Source organism: Arctopsyche grandis, chromosome 8, assembly GCF_051622035.1.
Source record: "Arctopsyche grandis isolate Sample6627 chromosome 8, ASM5162203v2, whole genome shotgun sequence".
Lineage (NCBI taxonomy): Eukaryota > Metazoa > Arthropoda > Insecta > Trichoptera > Hydropsychidae > Arctopsyche > Arctopsyche grandis.
Genome location: NC_135362.1, coordinates 6,364,184 through 6,380,096, shown reverse-complemented (window position 1 = coordinate 6,380,096; position 15,913 = coordinate 6,364,184). Strand labels below are relative to the sequence as shown.

General features: G+C 33.0%; 2 protein-coding genes across 2 annotated transcripts; one reads left to right on the top strand and one right to left on the bottom strand.

Annotated features, from left to right (window-relative positions):
• The first annotated feature begins 773 nt into the window (after nucleotides 1-773).
• Nucleotides 774-5,553, top strand: LOC143915221 (pleckstrin homology domain-containing family A member 3-like). The gene is made up of 5 exons (XM_077435760.1): nucleotides 774-934; nucleotides 1,023-1,139; nucleotides 3,538-3,681; nucleotides 3,764-3,879; nucleotides 3,951-5,553. Exons 1-5 carry the CDS (start codon nucleotides 895-897, stop codon nucleotides 4,128-4,130), a joined length of 597 nt encoding a protein of 198 aa, XP_077291886.1. The 5' UTR covers nucleotides 774-894; the 3' UTR covers nucleotides 4,131-5,553.
• An 8,257-nt stretch (nucleotides 5,554-13,810) lies between these two features.
• Nucleotides 13,811-14,716, bottom strand: Tim9a (translocase of inner membrane 9). Its single transcript, XM_077436095.1, has 3 exons — nucleotides 14,563-14,716; nucleotides 14,384-14,479; nucleotides 13,811-14,311 (listed from the first exon to the last, which is right to left on the bottom strand). Exons 1-3 carry the CDS (start codon nucleotides 14,611-14,613, stop codon nucleotides 14,180-14,182), a joined length of 279 nt encoding a protein of 92 aa, XP_077292221.1. The 5' UTR covers nucleotides 14,614-14,716; the 3' UTR covers nucleotides 13,811-14,179.
• Between the last annotated feature and the right edge of the window lie 1,197 nt (nucleotides 14,717-15,913).

Below are 15,913 nucleotides of genomic sequence, written 5' to 3'. Positions count from 1 at the left end.
AAGCCCTGCTCCTAGCATTCTCATGCTTCAAATCCATTGGCGTCGAACTAGAACTTCATACATTGTCAATCATTATGCTACCCGAACAACGTTTGTTGAAAAACTCACAATACTCATTCGTTTGCTCAGTGTGGATGCTCATTCCGGGTCGGAAATGCCGAAAGCGACAATTTAAGCTTTATTACCATAGAAGTAGAATGTCATTGTTAACAAAAGTATCGTCTAAAAGCGAGCCATCGAAGATAGAGACGGAAAGTAAAAAGAGAGAGAGAGAGACGAAGTTTAGCAAACAATGAACAAACTCTGCCACGCAGAGTTTTTGTAGCAAGATTTTTGGAGGCTGAGAGCGATTCTATGCATTCTACTTCTATGTTTATTAAACTTTTCACCATTTAGGGACTTGGTGCATAAACGAGAACGAAGCGAAGTTTGATATTGCTCTCGTTAGTAATCGGACTATTGCGCAAATTGTGATCGCGCGCACGATTCGCATATCAATACAATATTTGGGTACCAGATGTTCCGTGATCGAGATTTTAGTGACGTGCGCGAGATTGCTTTTTGCGGAATAATCACCGAGCCCCTCTCGTTATATGAAAATTCAAATTTTAATTCTTATATATATTCACCATGGTCTTCTTTAATATACATATATTTACAAACTTATTTCCTGACATTGATTATAAAAAAAAAACATGCGGAAGTGATGTGAGTGTAGTTTTGTATACGTCAGCAATGGCTGGCGAGTGTCGCGTGTAAACAAACTCCAGCTGTCAGTTGCGCTGCAGCTGCTTCGGCATCTGGAGCTGTCAAATCTCAAGTTTCTACAGCCAGTGTAACCTGAAGAGTTGGTGTCGACATCGCAATCGCAATCACACTCGCAGCCCCACCACCATGGAGGGGGTGCTCTGGAAGTGGACCAACTATTGGAGCTGTCTCTAACCACTAACCCTCAATAACATATAAATCGACTGTCTATTGACAGCTGGTATTGAACTGGTTTTTGTTTTGTTCGATTGCAGCCTGGCAGACGAGATGGTTTGTCCTGGAGAACGGCATACTCTCATATTACAAGTCTCAAGACACCGTCAATCAAGGATGCAAAGGATCTCTCAAACTCACTGCCTGCCAAATTAATGGTATGCTACACTCTCACATCACATCACATCGATTACGTCATATGTCCATTTTAAACGTTGCGTGGTTTGAATATACATTTGTTATTGATTGCCTTATACGTCTTTCATTATGTTGTATTGTATATCCATATCGTGTAGCTGACTGTTTATTTATGTATGTAGGACAGTGATAACATATTTTGTGTAATTGAATATATTTGTATTATCGTGGTAGTATTTTTTTGTTTATAAACTGATTATTCGGCACATTGTGCTCAGCGCAATACTTGTTTATGAATGTGATTGTATATGTATATTTCCGGTTGCTTTGAATGCTTATTTTATATTATTTTATACTTATCTGCGATGTCAATATTATATTTGAAAAAATTTTATTTTCTTTGAAAAGTATCGCTATTTAATTTTCTGCAAATATTATTTCAACCTTTTTCAACCCGTGATAGTCAACTAGCCCGCCACGCTGAAAATTTCGCCAACATTTCCAACTAGAATTATTTAGACATCCAATAGAAAGCAGGTATAAAAATTGTAGCTAATCCAAACAAACCCTAGATAACTACCGCCGAGGATTTCGATTTTTGTAAAGGTGTGTTTAGACTCTCTAATATATCTTGCAACAATATAAAATAAACTTCTTCTTCTTGTTAATGCCTTGTCCGCATCCGGACGTTGGCGACCACCTCGTCGATTATTTGAATATATCCGCATCGGTCTTCAGCGGCTTGGAACAGATCTTCGGCGCTCATATCGGTCCACATGCGCATGTTTCGAAGCCAAGATAACTTTTTCCTGCCAATCCATTTTTTTCCTTCTATTTTCCCCATGGTTATCAAACGGAGAAATTCGTATTGTGGACTCCGTATCATGTGTCCGAGGTACTCCATCTTTCTCCGCTTGATGACAGAAACAAGTTCCCTGCCTCTCCCCATCATGCCGAGGACAGCTTCGTTTGATATCTTTTTGGTCCACGGAATCTTCAGCATACGCCTATAGACCCACATCTCAAAAGCCTCAATGCGGCTGATCATCTTGGTTTTCAGAGTCCACGTCTCACATCCGTGTAGTAATACTGTCCAGACGTAGCTCTTCGCGAATCTCAACCGCGTACGAAGATTGAGATGCTTGTTTGTAAGCGCGGCCTTCATTTTTACAAATGCTGTTCTAGCCATTTCGATGCGGATTCTTAGATCTTCATCTGGGTCCATCTCTTCATTTAGCCAGGTACCCAGGTATTTGAATCTTTTTACTCTTTCTATCACCTCTCCATCCAAGGTTAGATTCCCGGTGTCTGTTTGCATTCTATCTACTATCATAAATTTTGTCTTCTTTAGATTTATGCGCAGACCTCTTCGATTGCTTTCTTGATGAACACGGTCTAGAGATGTTTGCAGGTCTGCTAAATTTTCAGCGACTAGTGCCGTGTCATCAGCATATCTTATATTGGTGATCGTCTCGCCGCCCACCTTGATGCCCTCCGCCTCTTGGAGAGCATCGTGGAAGATGGATTCGGTGTAGGTGTTAAAAAGAGTAGGTGATAGGATGCATCCTTGCCTGACGCCCCGTTCTATAGGAATCTCATCAGTGAATTGATCATCGACACGTACTACTGCAGTCTGATTCCAATAAATATTTCGCAGCAATCTGACATCTCTGTCATCCAGGCCAATATTTTTTAATGTTTCCATCAGGCGAGCGTGTTGGACACGGTCAAAGGCCTTTTCAAAATCTATAAAGCAGATGTACACAGGTTTACGGACTTCTCTGCATCTTTGGAGTAGTGTTTTCATACAGAAAAGGGCCTCTCGGGTACCCAAGCCTTGTCTGAACCCAAACTGCTCACTGCTAATCGCCTCTTCACACCGTGAGTAAATTCTGCCCTGTATTATCCTTAGTAGGATCTTCAATGTGTGACTCATTAGGCTAATAATAATAATAATAAAATAAACAGAAGAAGTCTATTATTGAATGTATTTTTATAAAATTAGTTCCATCTTCTTCATTGTTGTTAAAATGTAATGCTCACAATCTAAATGCCAAGCCACAATTTAAAATACTCAGCAGTTAGGAATTTCTATTGGGTAATTCTGCTATGGTTATAAATTCAGAAATTCCGGTGTAAACGAGTCTTCATAAACGTTGACAAATTAATGACACGGATTACACGACCCATGTTCAATGCATTTTTTTCAATGCTACCTGGAAAGGCTTAGCGGGTAGTATTCTTGTTTACTTTGTACATGCTCAAAATATAAGGCCTATCGGCGTTTTCCAGGTCCATAGACTTGTTGGCAAAACGCCGATCGGCGTTAGTCAGCATTCAAAGGGTTAATTACGTGTTTGTAATTTTATAAATTAAATGTATTAGTTATAAATTATATGATAATATTATTTTCCACAGTTCATCCCATCGATGGTACAAGATTAGATATTGTCATTCCTGGAGAACAACACATGTATTTGAAAGCGGCCACCTCACAAGAAAGACAACAATGGCTCGTTGCTTTAGGAACAGCCAAGGCTTGCATTAATCCTAAACCAAATGGTTAATTATATTTCATATGCAATGTTTTGTATGTGTGTATTTTATATTATTGTTTTTATTAAAACTATTGTTGTCGTTTTAGGAAATTCATTATTAAAATATAAGAAATCGGAATTGAAGTTATACTGTGATCTTATTATGCAACACGTTCAATCAGTGAAAAATGCTGCCAACAATAAAAATGGTCCCGAAGTCCAGGTATTTAAAGATTATGTAGTTTTTCAATCCAATTTGGACGTTGAGTTGTATTTATTTTGTTGGATTTTCAGAAAATGGACGACGCAGCCAGCTCCCTCAGTGCCACATGTGATACCTTTATTAAGACTCTGGAAGAATGTATGAAATTGTCGAATGAAAATGATTATGTAGACCAATTGTTTGATCCGATGTTTTCGTCACTTCCCGTACCGATTGTAAGACAAAATTCAAATTCTCATTCGGTGGATTAATTTACTGAAATTAATGTTTTTACTAAATATTATAATATATGTTGTATGTATGAAATGTAATATATCAGTGCATAATTGTTCCTATACCAATTTATTTTTTGTTTATACTAAAAAAATCTTTTATATGCATTTTTTTTGTTTTCAAATTATTTTTTTTATAATGTTGCATAAAGAAATTTTGCTCAAAATTTATAGTGAATTTTGCTTTATATGAACTTCAATATACATATATGTAGATATTTTCTAGCATTAAGATATTTACCTGGTTTGTTTTTTATTGAAACTTTGTGTACTTTCATACGTATGTAGTCTTGTTTGTGATTAAAAATATTTAATATATTTTACTATGTAATAGTATGTACTTGTGAATCAAAATCTTTATTTTTAAATTTATTATTATTGTATGTATTAGGATTGTATATTATATACATATTTATTAAAAAAATATATATCAATCCGCCCTTTATTATTCAAAATATTGTTACTCATTGTTTGATAAATTTTTATTGTGTTGTGAATTCAACCAAAGAGTTGGTATTATATGTAATTAAACTTACAATGGAATTGGAAAAATAGAATGTTTGTTTTTTTTTTGTAGATATGTAGATAGATTGGCCAGTAGAATAAATTTTCATTTTTGAGTTTTTGTTTTTGTACATCCTATTTTTCATAATTATAATTGAAAAATAATTATTTTGACTATTGGCCAGATATTAAATAAAAAAAATGTGATTATATTCTACCCTTTCTTTTCTAAAATTTTGTACACATATGTGTGTATATACTGCCGTCTATTTTTCCAATGTTGTGAATTAATTTAAAAGACATAGTGTTTATTTTTCTAAGAATATAATTGCTGCATCTTGTTATCTCACTAATTTTTTTAATTAACATTTTTCGTTTTTTTTATGTTAATAAAAATGTAGATTTTCATTTCGATAAAGTCGACAAAGTTTATTTCTAAAATATTTTAATATAAAAATAGCTCTCTAGTGTCTTAAACTGTATCATGGAAATATTTTTGTTTTTGAAAAAAAAAATCAGTATTAACTTTGATATATTTTATGTTAAAAATTAATGTCTCGTAGATAAACTATTTAAAATATAATGTTATGTTTATTTTAAAGAAACACCTTCTTCCAACGGCTGCTTTCTTGTGGCAAAATTTACTTTCATTTCAATATTACACGTTACCTAATCATATCTCGCTACTTATAAGTGATAATTCATCAGCTTAATAGCCTAATGCTTTCTAGAAACATCTTCAGATCTCTGAATGAATGATTTTCAAATTGTATTTCAGATACGTAAAATAACGATAGAGAATTAAACCGTATTTGTAATGAATAAAATAGATATTGTAATACATTTTTACAGTATTAAAATTTCCAAACATGAAAATATTTTTAATACAATAAAGGATAAAAATAAATTATGTACTGGTTTTATTGATTATCTTCCGTAAGTAATTGTGTAAGGTGGAAATGCAAAGTAGTTACATATAAACAACTCTTATTTTAATCTTTTTTTTTGTTCACTTCGTATTGGTACTATGAGGACTATGTACATATAATACTGAATATGTTTTGTACCCTCAATGGTGCTCTTGTTCCCCACTAACTGATAGCAACACATTTAATTACCGTCAATAGGTGTGAAAATAATATATTTTAATCCAAATGGCCAATAACTATTTATTTTATAAGAATTCATGAATACAATCACAATATATAGAATGTAAATGATACATTTGGTTAAATATTTAGGTGTATTAAATTAGATTATCTATAAGTCAAGAGTTTAAAAATACGCATCTTTAATATATCTTTAAAGAATCCGTGACGTTATCGAAAAAATAAAATTTTCTATGAAGACAATATTGATATCGATTTCGATTTCTATTACTTTTTCGGTTCCGGATCCGGATTCCTTTTTCAGTTCTGGTTCCCGATTCCTGTTTCAGTTCCGGATTCCTTTTTCAATTCTGGATCCTGATTCCTGTTTCAGTTCCGGATCTCAATTCCTTTTTTAATTCGGGTTCTGGATTTCTGTTTGAATTCCAGATCCGGATTACTTTTTCAGTTCCGATTCCTTTTTCAGTTCTGTTTTCGGATTCCTTTTTTCTGTTTCAGTTCTGGATCCGGATCCCTTTTTCAGTTTCGGATCCGGGTACGTTTCCGTTCCGGATCTGGATTACCTTTTCAGTTCCAGTTCTCGATTCCTGTTTCAGTTCTGGATTCTGATTCCGTTTTCAGTTCTGTTTCCAGAATCCTGATTCAGTTCCGGATTAGTTACTATTAGATTAGTTATTTACTCTTCAGTTACAATTAGATTATTTATGTTTAAGCGGTTTATATTACAAATACTGAGCGAAGCCGGGTAATACCTCTAGTAGTATTATATTCATATTCCTTTGTTTTCAATACATATTCAATTTTCAAAAGTATTTGGTCGTTGAAATATGGCTTTTGAACATAATATCCACAGTTTCTTAGATTCAACATAAGATTTATCTTATCATACATGATCAATACCATTAATGGAAGACGCTATTATATAAGAATTAAAAACAAACAGTCGTTAATAATGCATGAGATGAAAATCAAACGCAATTATAATTCATCTTGTGAATTATTAATAACTTTTTCTCATTATGTGGAATAACACGGTGATACACATTTATAATTTGGCGATCTAATGTGAATGTTCCCACTTCGTGTCAAAGTTATTTCCAAATAATAACGCATATTCCATTAGAGAGTAAATTTTTGTACAAGACGAATAATTTTATAAAGGTGCAGAAGAATAATTATTATGCTAATTAAACACGGTCATGCAAAGCCACACACTAAGTTGGCAAAAAACAAAAAAAAAATGCTGAACTTGAAATTTACATTATTCATATTAATATTAAAACAAAAAGGTGAAAGTTATCCATTTAATTATATGAAAAAATAAAATTTGTCTTTATTTGTACTAGTTGTTTTACCCGGCTTCGCTCAGTATTTGTAATATAAACAGCGTAAACATGGCGAATCTAATAGTAAATATTCATTTGTTTTTTTATTAAATTTATATGAATCGAAAAAAGAAAATCGACTTGTCGTCAGAAATTTTGACTTGTTTACGAAATTCCCAAACTAACAATACTTACATACAAAGTCTCTTTCGAAATTATATATTAGATTTATTTATAAACTTCGAGGATTGTTCGAGAATAATTGAAACAAATTTCCATATTGTTTAAACTTACATATATATATTTTTTATTTTTAAATGCTTTTTATTATTACGAAATTATGTTCACAGTACATCTTATATCTATTTTAATAGCTACTGATCTACTGATCATTTTCTATTTTACAATTTCATTTAATTTGGTTAGTAATCATAGTATTATATTATTATAATGTTAATGTACAGCATAATAGGAAAAAGAGCTCAAAAACCTATTTATAATCCTTATAAATGTTCATAATACATCTAATACATAATATTAATTAAAGACTCTCTAAAGTCGATGACCTAAAGCAGATTGTGTTTAGGTAATCTGTGTTTATACCTGAAGGGTATAGACATTTTGTTGTAATCATCGAGACTCTTCACAAGTGTGTTAGTATGGTTATTAGTGATTCTGTCATAGAATCTACTGGTTAGTTTTTTAGTAATGTCTGTAACAAACGGAATATTATATATGGCATGCAGTTTTTTCAAGTTAGTATATATGGGTGTATTATAAATTATTTTTAGAGATTCATTTTGTATTATTTGGAGCTTGAAAAGGTTAGTATTCGAGGCGTTATTCCATACAGGTGAAGCATAGGTTAATAATGGTAATATGGGCGCGCGATATAATTAAACTAACATATGTATATTGAAGTATTGATATATCTCATTATGATTGTTGAAATATATTAGGGTCAACTATCTTCTCTGGATGTTTATATGTTCAAACTGAACATATTGATAAATATCTGTTTTAAAAATATGTTTTTGTAAAACAAATAACATACATACATTATTTGAGAAAAAAATACTGAATAATTCGTACATAAATCTATCAAATCATGTCAAAAATTAGAAACTCGTTCAATACATACATAAATATGTTCATTATTGAATTAACATGATAAATCCAATTAAATTCAAATATTAATATGTAATTAATATATCATTGCAAACTTGAAAGGGAGAGAGGGGAGGTGAATAGAGTGAATTTTTCAGCCGAGCTCTCGCTGCGTCCCCTCTCTAAAATGTTCCATATATATAATAAAATCACAGATCGTACACTGCATATCACACATTGAGACGATCATAGACTGTTGTTTGCTGTCTAGTGCTACATATCCAAACAAAAAGCTAAAACAACCAACATGTTGCATCGACTATCGGCACCGGTACGTTTTTTTAAAGGTTTTATATTATTAATATTTTCTATACTGATTTTGGTAAATAAATCAGAATATGCTTAATAGTAAATGATATTCGACTGAAAGTCTATTTCTTTACAATATTTTGATTCAAGTTGTTGTATAGAAATATAATATATATATATTTAAATACATATATAAATAAAACTGGGGAATGGGATTAAAATGGCTTGCAAGTTCATTTTTAATTGGTATTGGTTTAACATAACATTTTTTAACTAATTGGATCAAAAGCAATCCGCTTAATTTGAATGTACATAAATGAATAAGTTTTTTGCTCTCCTTATTTTGCATTTGAAATTGCATCTCGACGTTTACAATTTTGTACATGTAGTTTTCCTATATTTATTTATTTTTTTGATTTTTAAATGCTTTTTATTATTACGAAATTATGTACGCAATACATTTTATATCTAGTTTAGTAGCTACTGATCTACTGATCATTTTCTATTTTACAATTTAATTTAATTTGGTTAGTAATCATAGTATTATATTATTCTAATGTTAATCTACAGCATAATAGGAAAAAGAGCTCAAAAACCTATTTTTTCCTTTATAAAAATTGTATTCGTATCTAAATAAAATTTTTATATTTCATTATTGAAGTCTATACATTATATGTATGTAGTATATATTTTCTAAATTCAGACAAAAATCAATGTGTGACCAAAATCTCTAATCATTCATGAATAATGGAGTTCGTAAAAAAAGTGTGGCGGGTAATACTTTAATTTTAATGTTGAATTGATACTATTTCATTTCCATATGTCGCTATTGATAAGTTGAAACATTTTCAAGTTAGTTTTCATTATTCAATATTAATTTAAGTGATTGTATTAAATCATTAAATCAAATTGAATTTTTAGTATTTTTTGCAGTTCTAATAATTTAATTTATATTACGCTATTACTTAATCGCTCTTTCTAATTTTATTATCAAAGTAATCAGTTGCTAATATGGTAATTGAACCAAACATATATAGGTATGGATTTATTTGGTCACTGACTGCTTGACTATTTTTTGTTTGTCAGAAAATTCTTAATACTTATACAATAAGCGGTCTACTGACCGTTTATTTTTATTTATATAGTAGAGTATTATCACATTTTTCTAAGTTACAGACCATTTATTTAATAAAACTGACGATTTAATTTGTTGGCAAACATATACATATGTACAAACAGGGAATTTAAAAAAAAAAAAGGTTCCAGAACTCACTTCTTGACAATATTTTCTTTACTAAGGAAATTTATAATGAAATATCATTTAAAGCAGCTTTTCCTTTGCCGAATTTTGACGAATTATATAAATATGGATTGTGATTATATATACGCAAACATTGTTTTGACTAATTGCTTTTGAAGCATTAAAAGTTCCACGAAAAAAAGTGCCTGAACGCCATTCCACTATGTGATAAAAAAAAGCCCTGCATACATACATATATAAAGAACTAAATAATGTTGGTATGGGAAACGCTAGGTATATTTGCAGTTGCTAAGGTCTAGTAATAAACAATTATATATGCATATTATTACCAAGTAGTTAAATTATTATGATAATTTAAATTACATAAATAGTTGAAAAGTTCTAGCATTGTTCAAGACTTTGGTGAATCCATTTACATACACATAAGTTGGATTTAAAATAAGGTATGAGGTCAGTGGCTTAACTAGAAACATTGGGCCCAGATGCAAATGTAAGTAAAAGGCCCTCCTTTAGTATTTTTACTTTAAATTAAATTGATAATTAACTCACATAATTTAAATGTTCTTTTTCCTTGCCTTCAAAATCGCAAATTCTGCAATTTACATCATTCAAAGACATTTTAGAAGCTTCTTCATGTTCAATGGATAATATTGCTAATTCGCAGAGCCTGAGTTGACTCATCAAATTTCTTTTAGTATTTTATTTATTTGAAAAAAAAAACTATATTAAATCACGTTATCAAATATTTCATTTAAAATAAAATAACAATTCGAAAATCTCGAACGATATCAAATACGAGAACGTGTCTTTAGAGTTTCAGAAAGAAATCTGAAGATTCGCAATACAGAAATGAAACGAAAATATTTTACCAACCATTACTTTTTTAATTTAACTTTGGTTTTATTGTAGACAATTATTATAATTGTACCATAACGGAAAACTATTAAATGTCGTGAGAAGAAGTACAAAATCGTCAAAATTCGACTCGCAATTAGGAGTATAAACTTTTAACTAGTGCTTCCATTAGTCTTAAGGTCTGACTGCACTATGCGGCCGTCGACTGCTGCAGCACGACACAACACTGCAAAGTTGATACAAAAGGCAACTCTGTCGCGTGACGCGTAGTGCGTTATATGTCATACAATTTCATACAAACAATATTTTGCCGCACGTTGCCGTTCGTGTCGCAGACGCATAGTGCGGTCAGACCTTTATGAATAATTTTAAGTAAATTTTTACGACTTATTTGAAAAATTTTATAGTATTTTTTTATTTAAAAACCCTTTGAGTCCCTTTAGTACGCGGGACCGATGTGTTGACCGTGTCCCGGTCTAAGAAAACATCGTTTGTGTTTGTAAGAGGATCGTTTATTTTTGTTCAATTGTTACAATGGTTATTGTATGTACGAAGAGGTTGAGCTTCGGAGAAGTGAGCTGGTTGAACTTCAGAGGTCAACTCTGGCGTCTGGAGCTGCTGTGTCGCTTTATATACGTTCTGGGTTGGAGCTTGCCGCGCGCAAATGCTTTGTCTTCGTTTCCAGGACACGTGTGTTGGGCACACGTGTTGGCCTATTTTCGAAGCGCGTGCTCGGTACATGTGTGGTTTATAGGGTCAGCGATAGGACGTCGTTCGTTTGAGAATGCGGGCATGTCACGCGTTAATGACTTTTCAGACGCGTGTTAGGGTATCCTGATGACATCGCCGTTCGTTTTACGATCGAGCGATGAACTCTTTCTTTTGGAATGGTCGAAGGGGTCGTTGCCCTTGAGTTATGCGTATTTGTACAGGATAGATGATGAGATCAGTGATTTAGATTCGTAATAGCACAAGTTGTGCTAGATTCCTACATCCCTAAATCTAAAAGGCCCGCACGCAAGCATTGAACAAACATACAAGCACATTTTAAATTCTATAAAGAAAATTGTATTTATTCTAAATTTCTTGCAATTATCCTTGTATAAAAAATAGTAACAGTAAGGTTCGTTTAGTAAAAGTAGTATTTGAAACATTTATGGATTAGTTCCACAGTGGAATTCTAAATATTTTGAATATGAAGTATAAATATGGGGTTTGGTGCAAACGATCGAAAAGCGCCAGACAGATTGAACCACAGATTAACTGGATGGCTGCTTTAAACGCAATTCTCGACTTCACGAATGAAAAATTGCACATCAGATGACGAGTAACCTTTCGATGTGCACAGATGCAATTATTAAAATGGTAATTATTAAAATTGAGTTGGATCTTTCTGGCGAGTTTTTAATAATTTAATAAGGGATAATTCGGAACTAAAGTATCAGAAGCACAGAACGTATACAGGGTAGGTATGTCGAGACTTCGGATAGATTTCGCTTAGTGTAAGTGCGAGCAGTGCGCACGCATAAGGTACACGTGTCGTTAATCTGTGGTTCAGTCTGTCTGGCGCTTTTCGATCGTTTGCACCGCATCGATAAATATGTTGTGCTTATCTCATCTAGAATCTTGGAAAGAAAAATTTACACAAAATTACTTACATATTTAGTTACGGTACAGGAACAGTGTTCTGAAACGGTGAACGCTAACTACGTACATGTACATATGTGTAATTTGACAAAGGTGACTAAACCTAAATAACGAATAAATTAAAAAAAATATACAATTACTCGAAAGTGAGACGATGATTTTGGAATACATTAGAGTAATTGGCAACAAAAAAAAATCTATTTGAAAGGGAAAATTGATTTCGTTTTGCTACACCTAGTGGACACGCCAAAATGACCCAAATGTTTCGCGTAAATTATACGTCGGCAGCATAATTAATAATCAATGCAAAAGTGTAAAATGTAAATTACAATTCACTCTTTACATAATTGTTTTATATTATTACCGTTTGATTTTATCCGAAACTGTGACTCAGCCATTCAAATTATAAATATGTAATTTTTGTTGTCTTCTTTCAGGTGTTTGTAATATGCGTTGTTTTACAAACAAAAGTGACCAGTCTAGACTACAATCCATATACTTTATTCAGAGACAATCCTTGGCAAGCGGTGAGTTATTCCAGCAGACAAGACTATAACAATAACCCAAGCAGTGAAAACTACCTGAACCTTCAATCTTCGAATAATTTTGACGATACAAACCTCGACACCAGTTCGAGTAACACTCATCTGTTTTCACACTACGCTAAGTTTGGAAACGACCATCAATTCGGAGAAGAGGGATTCGGCGGCGAGGACGAAGCCTTACATATTCCATTCATAAACTCGTTCAAGGACCAAGGACACTTCAATTCCGATTTCAGTCCACAAAATACCTACGAAACTTCCAAGATTGAGACTCTCGGTGAACATATCGATGTTACAAAACCGGTAGCGATACCGTCGATCAAACATGTTCCAGTTGGGATTTCAAAACCATTCCACATTTCAGTGCCTTATCCAATCCTGGTCCCGATACCTCATCCTTACCCGATCAAAGTACCACATTACAAACCAGTGCCAGTTTCTATCATCAAAGAACTACAAATACCATTCGAAAAGATAACACCGTATCCGGTGATTAAAAATATACCGATCCCGATAACAAAACACGTGCCCTACAACGTAGAGAAGGAAGTCAAGGTGAACGTACCCCATCCATATCCAATTAGGATACCTGTGATCCAGACGGTGATCCACACATCGAAACATTTCGGCAAATCGATGGGCGGTGGAGACTTTGATCATCACCATGGCGGCGAATATCACGGAATGGAAGACGATAGTGAAGAAATTCACTATAAACCCAAAGAGAAAAAGAACAAGGGACACGACAAGCATTCGTGGTCAAAGAAGAATACAGGACACATCATTAAGCACAAATACATTATACGTCCCAAGAAAATTCAACAAGGACATTCAAGCAATCACAACCAACATAGCAGACAAGGATTCAATCATTATCATGACTATGACGGAGCAAATAACTTTGGACACTACAGGCCGAAAAAGAACGAACGGGACGATTACTATTACGAATACTGATAATTTAATTTATTTATTATTTATAAAATATATTTATTTTGTGTAGAATGTTAGATTTTAATGTATTATTTAAAACAATAAAATTTAAGTGTACAAGAAGAAAGCATAAATATTTTTATAACATTTTATTAACAGATACAAAAAATCAAACGTTTATAATAAAAGAACACTTAAACGATTTGCAAAAGACCATTAATCAACTTAAATACTGAACTCACTTTCAATTAGTATTTTACATGTACATAAGTATCATCATATTATTATATATTGTTGAAAATGTTTGTAAAACACATACGCAAATTAGCTAATTAGACGAAGCAAAATGTTATTTTTAAACGATCTAATTTCACATATCAATATTACATTGACAGATACGTAACTATATAACAAATTAAATATGGCATTCTCGTCACTGTAGATTGACTTTTTGAGCCATGGCTATTGCATTTTCGTTAGCAGTCATTTGATACTCCTGAAACCGTTGCGTTATTCTTTGGTTCATCCTCAAAAATTTCTCCATGCAATTGAGAGCACAGTTATCCTGAAATTCGATGCATAAAATTAAATAAAAGAGTATTTACAGTATGTATTCGAAATTGGGTGAAATAAAAACCTCGGATTTTTTAATTGTCCTGGATGTGAAGTCGTGGATGCAATCGGTGAAGCATAATTCGGAGAGTTTGTTATACGAAACGAGGAATTCTTTGAACTGGAAAATTATATAAAAAATATTATTATTATTGAATTTGATATTATTATTGCATCAAATCGCTCGAAGTTGATGAGGAGTACCGTTTTGATCTGATCAGCTTCGGTGATCTCCGGCCCGGACGGCAGAGACATGATGATTAATTGCAATTCAAAAACTCGACTCAATCTAACCTAACTTCTACACTGACAGCTTGAAGTTTTGGCCATAACAGCAACAGCGTCACTTCCTGTTCTCACTCGAAATACTTTACATATATTAATATTTTTTAAATTCTAAGTCTTTTTCTTGTTATTTGTGAAAGACATATTAGTCATTGGCCACTTAAATTAAAATAATACAACACTGATAATTCATGATAAATTTATGTTATGGGAATAGGGCGAGTGAGACAACATTCACCATCCAACATTCTCCAATACATTTCCATACGTCTCTATCATGAGCAACTCTCATCCATTTCATTCCAAACATTTTTATTTATTTCGTCCACTTATTGCCCCTGTGTCTTTCTTTACACCTTTTACAATCTCTCAAGTACCATTCGAGCACTTATTTTGCCCATCTATCGTTGGTTCTTCTAGATACGTTACCCACCCACTGTGATTTCAATCTCTTTACACTCTCCACCTGAACACCTTTGTCATACTTCCCACCTACATATTCCGTTTCATATCTCCCTTCGTTATTTACTTCATATTTTGTATACGCCGAGTAATGAATAAAATAAAACATAAACCGGGTAACTATTCTTATAGGTTTTCGTGGTAAGTCGTGAAATAAAACAAGTACACTTTTTTTTATCGAATTGTAGGAATATAGTACAACTTGTGCTAATACATCAAAACCAGCAATCTCATCATCGATCCTGTCCAAAAACGCATAACTCAAGGGCAACGACCCTTCGACCATTCCAGAAAAAAGAGTTCATCGTTTGATCGTAAAACAAACGATACCCCACAGTGATGTCATCAGGATACCGAACACACGTGTCATAAAAAGACATTTACTCGTGGCAAACGAACGACGCCGACCCCAGCTATACTGCACGCGCCTCATAAATAGGTCAACGCACGCACCGAATGCACGCGCATCGAAAATAGGTCACACGTGTTTTTAACACACATGTTCTGGAAACGAAGACAAAGCATTTGCACGCGACACGCTCCAACCCAAGACGTATATAAAGCAACGCAGCAGCCCACAACACCAGAGTGAATCTCTGGAGTTCAACCAGATCACATCTCCGAAGAAACCTCTTCGTACATACAATAACCATTGTAACAATTGAACGAAAATAAACGATCCTCTTTCAAACTCAACTGAATTTCCATAGGCCGGGAAACCGACTACTAAATTGGTGATTACTAAAGAATATAACGTATTTTATCTAATAATTAGATGGATTAAAATATTCAGAGTCTTCGGCGAAAA